The 9,477-nt window shown below is 43.5% G+C and overlaps 1 protein-coding gene across 1 annotated transcript; it reads left to right on the top strand.

The window, feature by feature from the left end:
• Positions 1 to 7,659: 7,659 nt before the first annotated feature.
• LOC143746061 (uncharacterized protein F54H12.2-like) lies at positions 7,660 to 8,967 on the top strand. The gene has a single exon (XM_077237777.1). The coding sequence runs from the start codon at positions 7,660 to 7,662 to the stop codon at positions 8,965 to 8,967; it is 1,308 nt and encodes a 435-aa protein (XP_077093892.1).
• The last annotated feature ends 510 nt before the right edge of the window (positions 8,968 to 9,477 follow it).

Raw genomic sequence — 9,477 nt, 5'->3', positions numbered from 1 at the left:
TGTTTAGTTTAGACAAAAGAAAAGAAGAATGTGCAGACGTGGCAGCTATGCTGGCTAGAATAAAGAAATGCACATAGACTGTTATATTGTATGCTGAAGGAGAAAGATATTTCTAACAATGGCCACTTTGATACGATAATTGTCATATAATAGAATTATCATATCACATCATACTTCAGCATACTCATGCAATATTCTTCAATCAAACATTTCCTTCAAAATCACTAATACTTGACAGTTCTATTCATTAAAGCATATTTGCGAAAATACAACAGTATTCATAGCACGATGAATCTTAATGGATTCAGTTATAATTATTGCTAATCTCAATCAGCAATCTCGTTCTTCGTCTACTTCTCTTCCTCGTTCTCCTTTCGATCACCGCTTCCGCATAGGCTTATGCGTTCCCCTGGGATGGAGCTGCTTTCACTCGGCTGGCATGGATCCACTGGGGCTGGAGATCAGTCAGAACACCTTTCCTCGTCACAGGGATAACAGTGGATGGTCCTAGGTAGTTCGGCTCACCGATTTTCGTTGGCTTCAAACATCTTATCAGCACCTGCTGTCCTGGAACAAAAGGGTGAGTCGGCTTTTCTGAAGGAAGAGGGAGAGAGAGAGAGACATCACCATTTATGCCATTCAACGTTCTAACTAGGGAATCCACGTAATCCGCGATGATCACCTCCGTGTCACCTGTGGAGAGATTGCCAGCGCGACCTCTGACCCAAGGGGTCGGGAAAGGTCTACCCATCAGAATTTCAAATGGAGACATTTTTGTGGTTGCCGATGGAGACATTCTCATTTCCGTCAATACAGCAGGCAGCAAATCAACCCAATTTCTGCCTGTATCTAGACACGCCTTATTCAGACGTTCTTTTATCGTCAAGTTCAAACGTTCTACGTTGCCTGATGATTGTGGCGAATACGGAATATGGAAATGCCAATTAATATTTAGCTCTTTGGCTAATAATTGTGTGACTTTTGAAGCAAACGGTAAGCATTATCACTTGCGATAACGGTTGGAATACCGAAGTGCGGTATCATTTCTTTTGCAAGAACCTTTACAACCGTCTGCACGTTTTCTTTACCACACGGAAAAGCTTCTGGCCACTTCGAAAATCGATCAACAATCACGAGCAAATATTTGTGATTTCCACATGGAGGCATGTGTGTAAAATCGATCTGTAAATATTGAAAAGGAAGCTCAGGGTGCGGTAAAGCATCATGGCGGGTTGCCTTGTGTCTGTTTGTTTGCGCACACACTAAGCAAGCATCCAATATCAACAAAGTATTCTTTCGAAAATTTGCTATGCAATATGATTGATTCAAATTTTGAATCACTTTCTCTTTCGACACGTGTGATACACCGTGATAATGTCTGTACAGCATTACAATGGTGGATGCTGGTAGAGCGATTCTACCCTGTTTGTCTCTTAGAATACCAGCTTGATCTGGTTTCGTTTCGTTTGCGGCCCAATGAAGCAAATCGGCTTGTGTAGGATTAGCTTGAAGTACTTTAATGCCCAAATCATTAATTAGCGACGAATTCATCATAGGCACTTCGGTGCTCTTTTCATTTACATATGGACTAAGTATTACTTCTTTAGCAGCCCATTTTGCGACTTCATCTGCAAACCTGTTTCCCTTAGCCTCATCCGATTCACCTGTTTTATTACCAGGTACTTAAATGACAGCAAGTTTCGATGGTTGCTGTGCTGCACTGATGAGTTCGGCCACGATGTTATGATGGGAAATTGGTTTTTCCGTCGGAGGTTTTGAAATTTCTTTCTTCCCACAATTTAGCAAAATCATGGACAACGCCGTACGCATATTTGGAGTCAGTGTATATATTTATGCACTGACCTTTTGCCAATTGGCAAGCTCTCGTTAGAGCAATTAATTCTGCTACTTGCGCTGATTTATATGTCAACGAATATGCCTCAATTACACGATCAGGTAATTCAACAATAGCATATCCACACAAGTATAAATTGTCATTTGGCTTGAAACAGGATTCGTCTATATACCAATTATCTCCCTCCTCCAGGACAGATGTAGACACATCTGGCCTGCCGGCAGTCGAAGTTTGGATTCTGGTCAGGCAGTCGTGGTCATCACTCTCAAATTCACCATCCGTCAACAACCTGTGCAGATGTACAGTAGGACCATGAATAACAGAAGTTACTTTCAACGTTAAATTAGCAGTTGCTAACAATATAGCTTCATAGCCAGAACGGCGTTGAGCCGTCATATGTTGAGTCGAAATGTTATGCATGATTGCTCCCACTTGATGTGTGAACTATAAGTGGATGTGATAAAACAACCCTTTCAGCATCCTGTACCATGATCGCTGCAGCAGCCACTGCACGTAAACAGGCCGGGAGTCCCCGAGCCACTGTATCAAGAGTTTTAGACAAATAAGCTACTGGGCGAAAAGTACCCCCATGCTCTTGGGCCAGGCTTCCCGCGGCCATGCCCCCACCTTCGTGCACGTAGAGGTGAAAATCTCGGGTGTATGATGGAAGGCCGAGGGCGGGAGGCCTTAACAGAGAGGATTTCAAATGTCTGAACGCTTGGTCCATTTCACTTGTCCATATAATGTCCTCTTTGTCATCCAGCGTAGCGTCTCGCAGGATTTTGTCATACATGGAACAATTCGGCACCCATAATCGACAGTAATTGACCAGTCCCAGAAAGCTTTGCATTTGCTTCTGTGTGAAAGGGTGCTTGAATGAAGCGATGGCTTTGACTCTGTCCGCCGACAGGCGAACTTGGCGTTGTGACAGTTCATGGCCGAGGTAATTGACTTTCCTCTGCACCCACTGAAGTTTCTCTTTAGATGCCTTGAAACCAGCCTCTGCTAAAACGTTGCAGACAATAGTAGTGGCAGCAGCACACAGGTCCGCAGAAGCACCAGTGACGAGAATGTCATCAGCGTATTGGAGCAGACAGGTGTCAGGAGGGAGTCTGACATCCTTCAGCGTTGTGTGCACTACAGCGGAGAAAACAGACGGAGAATCTCTGAACCCTTGTCCACATGTATTGGCAATTCTGAAAACAAAAAGCAAAGTGGCTGAGTTTGTTGGTCAACAGGAATGCTGAAGAAGGCGGAGCATAAATCAATGACAGAAAAGAATGCGTGTTCTAAAGGGATAGAATTAATAATAGTTTGTACATCTGGCACAATAGGAGCAAGTGGTTTATCAAATCATTAATTTTTCTCAAATCTTGCATTAAGCGCCAAGAACCATTTGCTTTCTTGATTGGATTAATTGGTGTGTTGTAAGGTGAATGAGTGGGAACCAGAATGCCTTGAGCCAGAAACTGATCAATGAGAAGTCGAATTCCCTCCTCTTTTTCCTTTGAAAGCGGATATTGTTTTTGAAACACAGGCCTATTCGTTGTCAAATTGGCCACATAAGGTGGAATGTCAAGTAGTCCTACGTCATCCTTATGCGCCGCCCACAGTTCCGGGTTTACCCCCGCATCTTCCTGTCCGAGCTCAGTTGCAGACACATCCTCGAAAGGAACACTTCCTGTGTCGGTCGTAAGAGAAAAGGCTGCTGGAAACATGAGTTGCAGAGAGTCAGAGTCAAATTCCAATTAAACACCCAACTTGTGCATTAGATCTCTTCCTAACAAACAGAATGGAGAATCAGGAATTATGGCAAACTCATGCATTTTGAACAATGATGGTACATCATTAGAAGGAACCGGTAAAGTTGGTGTCAAATTACAAACCACAGGAACATTGTCTATTCCTATAGAATTTAATTTCTTTCCCGTGATGGGGCCCTCATAGACATTAGAAGACAACGATGAGATAGAAGCCCCGCTGTCAATTAAAAAAACATATGATTTGCGGTTAACATTCAATTCAATAAAAGGCAAAACATTTGACTTGTTTGCATAACTCATTGAAATCTGTGAAAAGTTATCAGAAAAATGCAGCACCTTTTCCTGGCACAGACATTGCTTTTGCCATGCGTTTGGATAAACAGGTCTCTGTCTTTCAGAGGGAGGAATGAAGGGAATGGGTTTTGGCATCGCGCCATCAGAGCGCCTGAACATCTGTTTATCATTATTTTGCTGAAATCTCTCGGCTCTTTTCTTACAAAAGCGTTGCGTGTGTCCGCGACACCCACAGAAAAAACACTTTATGTCTCTTCTGTCATTGGGCGGCGGGCGATTTTGGACAGCGGAACTAACTTGGAACATTGCGGGAACTTTTCCTCTGGAGTTGTCAAATGCCCCAGCAGCCGAAAGTTCACGCAAACGTCTTCCCAATTCATCAACAGAAATGTTACTAATATTAGTTGTAGTGATTCGAATCATTTGTGCAGTCTCATTGTGCATGTTATTCAAAAACGTGTTCACAAACAACAAACAATTATCCTCATCAATAGGAATCGCAGATTTGTGAATCCAGCAATTTCGAAATCGATTAAAAAATGCAAGTGGACTTTCACCCACCTTCTGCTTTGTGTTCGCTGCGTGCGAAATGTCCTGTTTAGCTGAAGACAGCTTCACTAAAAATGCAGTCAATTGTTTGAATTTTTTTTTTCAATTTACCACGACTGGACCAAATCCAGTCGGGATTATAGTCTCCATAATCAGCTATCTTAAATGCGCTCGTTGCGTCGGACAAATCAACAGGTTCCGAATCTTTGAACACAATACTCCGAACGGGTGGGGCGTCGTTCACTGGATCTAACAGATCAACCTCATCAATTAATTCTTCCTCTGTAATTTCACCAGGCAATGTTTTAGTCAAAATAAAGCGATAGTCTCGACCAGTAAGTTGGCTGTATGCCGTTAACCGTTTAAGCATAGACACGTACTGGTGTGGCATGCGAGACGGGTCTGGTAATTTTTTACAAATTGCCGTAACTTCAGACAGTTGTAACGGATGAACTTTAAATCCTTCTGAAGTTTCAACAAAAGGACACAAAGTCGCGGTCGTCAAATCGGGGTATAATCTGTTTTTTGTTGGTTCAGAAAGAGTCGGAATACACTCATATTTTGGAGGGAGGCTATTTTTTGCTGCAACAGGCTGCGGAAAAACTTTCTGTTCCACAGACTGTGAGAGCCTTTTTTCCTCCTCTCTAGGCTGCGAGAGCCGCTCATCCCCTGACAGAGAGCTCCTGTCTCTGTCAGCCGGAGAGGAAAGGACAGCAGAAACTGCAGTCTCTCTCCCAGCCACTTCATATTATGAAATCAAATTATCGCCAACATTCTCAACTCTTTCCGGACCCTTATTCCAATAACTTAGCATTTGCTTCCAGATTTTATAAGATTGTTTCATGTAAGAATAATCCTAATCGGGGTCGCCCCAATTTCCAAAAATCATATCTTTTGCTGCCCGTAAATCCGCGTCTTTGAATGAGCCGTCACGGGGAAACGGATCTAATTGTGTTTTGCCAGTTGACCAGCCGGCTAAATTTGACAAATATGGCTCCGCAAAAAATGCTTGATTATTTCTAATCATAAAATCTTTTGGAGATTCGTCTTTTAATGGTGGACTAATTTTATTCCCCATTATCAACACACAAAAATTTCTCCGTAATGCAACTGAAACAAATTAAAGTATGGCCAAATAGAAAGCAAATAAAAAACATGCAGTAGAAAATTAATTGTGTTAGTAAATTGGCCAATAAAGAGAGAAAGAAGAGAGAGAAATAAGAGAGAAATAAAAGAGAAGAGAAAAACTGAGAGAGAAAAAAAAAATAAAAAAAATAAATAAAATAAAATAATGTATTATCTATCCATTACCAAGACCAAAGGTAAATCGATAATAGACTTTGCAAGAGAAAAACCGAATGTCTCGTGTCAAATCAATATTTCCAAACGGAGGAAAGTGATCAGTTTTCCTGCCGTTCCTCCTGCGTTCGATCACAAACAAGAGGATAACGTCCCGCATTTATTCATGCGACGGACAGGCGTCCCGCACATACGACGGACAGGCGTCCCGCATATACGACGGACAAACGTCCCGCACATACGACAGACAGGCGTCCCGCACATACGACGGACAAACAAACAAATTGCACCAAATAATAGCGGAGCCGAGGTTACTAGAGCGTTCGTGTCTATAAACTCGAAGAGGGGCGTGTGCCGCAGAAATTACAGACAGATCAGGGGAAGGAATTTAACAACAAACAATTTCAAGATGTCATGAAAAAGCACGACATTAATCATTTCGCTACCGCTACCGATTTGAAAGCCAGCGTCGTGGAGCGATTTAAGAGAACATTAAAAAGTCGTATGTGGAGATTTTTAACGGCCACAAATTCCCGACGATACATAGATGTTTTACAGGACATTATGCAGGGGTACAACACCAGTTATCACCGAAGTATCAAAATGAGACCTGTCGACGTCAGCAAAGACAATGAGGGTCAAGTGTTTCAAAACTTGTACGGCGATGTAAAGAAGACCGAGAAACCCGTATTTAATTTCAAAGTCGGAGACGTCGTCAGGATTTCTAAAGTGAGAGGTCCGTTCGCCAAAGGTTAAGAGCAGAACTACACGGAAGAATTTTTCACCGTATCCTCGCATATTCCGCGCCAACCCCCCGTCTACAGACTCACGGATTATGACGGTGAAGTCATCGACGGGGTTTTTTATGAAAAAGAGCTACAGAAAATAAATGTGACTAAAAACAAATCTTTTAAGGTGGAAAAGATTTTAGGTCAGAAAAAAACAAGGTAAATCTACGCTTGTTTTAGTGAAATGGTGATATGGTGAAACAAAGTGTTTTTGGTCGCGAAACCTAACGTTTCACTCAGCTTCAAAGGGAGACTCGCCACTATTTTAGGAATGACACTAAAACCTCTCGGAGGTTTAAACTATCATAAAGAACCTGATTTTTCCACGAACGTCATCACGTACGCTCCTCATCAATCCGACATCAACGCCGGGTTCTACACATTGTACGTTTACACAGACATTATCAAATTTCAAGCGGTCGGCGATTCTCACGTACCCCTTTTGAGATGCGTACATATATCGGGAAAAGGCAACGACACGGTCATTGCTAGATACGACACCCCCCACTACGCATCGATCAGCAAGGATCACATCACCGACATCACCATAGAGTTGAAGGACGATCAAAACCACGAAGTACCATTTTCTTACGGGAAAGTCATCGTAAAACTACACTTTAAACCAAAAAATGGTTTATTATAGACCCGGAGACACCGCGGACTATGTCAGCTACTACCAAAATGCGAGGATACCAAAATCAGGTGGGTGGGGGTTTACCAGGCTTTGCCGGGGGAGGGGTTATGTACGGTGCGGGGTTAGGGGGTCTTTTCAGAGGTCTGTTCAGGATGGCAGTACCCCTGTTAAAAAAAGGATCTAGCATCGCAAAACCCCACCTAAAGTCAGCCGCTAAAAATATAGTATCCGACGTCGTCTCAAACGTATTGACGCGCTCGCATAATGCTAAAGCTCAAGACGGATCCGGTCTGATGGTCATGGCCCGTAAGAGAATGACTAAACCACCCGGTGTGAGGAGGCGGGGTCAATGGGTAGCGAAGAAGAAGAAGAAAACAACGAGCGCATCAAACAAGCGCTCACTCGTACGTAGAAAGCGTAAGAAGTCTGTTAGTCGAAACGCGTCGGTCAAGAGAACCGTGAAAACCATATTCTAACATGTCGTTACTGCATCAGATGTCGGGAGAATGCGTCAAGTCCGAGTTGGACTTATTTACGGTCCCGCTGACGCAGACCATGATTGAGAAAAGCAGTTATTTAGAAATAACCCCCTTATCAGCCATTTCCGACTCAGCTCCGATTGAGTTTTTTATCGCCGGCAACGGCGATGATTACATGGATCTCAATAACACGATGCTCTATCTACGGGCGAAAATCCCGAGGCCGAATGGTGAAGAAATCGCGGACCCTGCTAAGGTCGGGCTGATTAATTATCCGGCTGCAACAATGTTTTCCCAAGTCGATGTGACGCTGGGTGATCGCCTAATATCTCAAAGTTCGAGTACTTACGCATATCACTGCATTCTGGAAAGTCTGATCAACTACGGTAAAGATACGCTGGAATCTACTTTCGCCGCCGGGCTGTTTCATAAAGACACGGCCGGTTACATGGATGTGAACGACCCTGCTGGTCGTAACGCGGGGTTGACAAAGAGATCGGGTTACACCGCTGAAAGCAATGAGGTGGAGCTACTTGCCCCCATACACAGCGATATATTCTTCCAGGGGAAACTGATGATCAATGGAATTGACATCAAGATACGCTTTATTCGAGCAAAAGATGAATTCTGTCTGATGAGGTCCGACGACGTGGCTTACAAATTACATATAACAGCAGCGTCCCTATTTGTCAAGAAAGTTTCTGTATCACCGTCGGTGAGACTGGCTCACGCCCAGGCGCTTCTCTCGACAACGGCCAAGTACCCCGTCGATAGGGTCTGTCTAAAATCCTTCTCCATACCCGCCGGCTCTCGTGTTTCGAATCAAGAAAATCTATTTTTAGGAAGGTTGCCAAAGTCCATCGTCATAGCTATGGTCGACAACAACGCATTCACCAGCTCCTACACTAAAAATCCATTTGCGTTCAAACATTACGATCTGGAATTCCTAGCCGTCTACGTAGATGGGCAACAATACCCCTCGAAGCCTCTACAACCTAATTTCGAAAATGGTTTGGCAGTACGCAAATTTTATCAGCTGGCTATGACGACAGGGAGACACCTTAAAGACCAGCCGCTCTGTATCGGCAGGAATGATTTCCTGAATGGATACACACTTTACGCATTTAACCTGACCCCGGATGAAGAGTGCGGTCAGCACGTATCCCTCGTCAAGTCCGGGAATATCAGAGTTGAAGCGCGTTTCAGACAGCCATTGCCGAATACCATTAATTTGATAATTTACTCCGTTTTCGACAGCATCCTTGAAGTGTCTAACCGCAGACAGGTACTGATCGACTACTATTGAGAGATGAACAACCTACAACTCACCGTCATCATGGATACAATCACATGCAGGACTCATTTTCTCGGCGTTCTACCGAGCGATCAACTACCCAAAAAACCCTTGAGGATCTTACCGTCGATGGGTATCATTAACACTGACCCCGCCAGGCTCCCCGGCCAGCATTGGATCACCATTTATTTACCCCAAGAGGGACCGGCTTGTTTTTTCGACAGCTTCGGCAATCCACCCGACAGCCCACGCTTCCCGATCAGCATTAATAACTTTCTATCTGCCAACGACGTTGACATATTATATTCTGACAGACGCGTCCAGGATTATTCATCGGACAGCACTGTCTGTTTTTTCTATATCATTTAGCCAGAGGTTACGACTATAACCATGTGATGAAACTATACACCAATGATTATATCAAAAATGATAAAATGGTCTCCCTCTTTGTGAAGAGATTAAAACCGTATGTTTGTAATGATAAAATGTTATCCTGCGTTCACTGTGTGCAGACATGTTTGA

The sequence above is a fragment of the Siphateles boraxobius genome, unplaced genomic scaffold, assembly GCF_051911475.1.
Source record: "Siphateles boraxobius isolate OS27281-9 unplaced genomic scaffold, OSU_SipBor_1 21, whole genome shotgun sequence".
NCBI lineage: Eukaryota > Metazoa > Chordata > Actinopteri > Cypriniformes > Leuciscidae > Siphateles > Siphateles boraxobius.
Note: the sequence above shows the minus strand (reverse complement) of the source record. Positions and strands in the feature narration are given on the sequence as shown.

Excerpts from the sequence above, each read along its gene's own strand:
- LOC143746061 (XM_077237777.1), top strand. The coding sequence starts at position 7,660 with ATGTCGTTACTGCATCAGATGTCGGGAGAATGCGTCAAGTCCGAGTTG.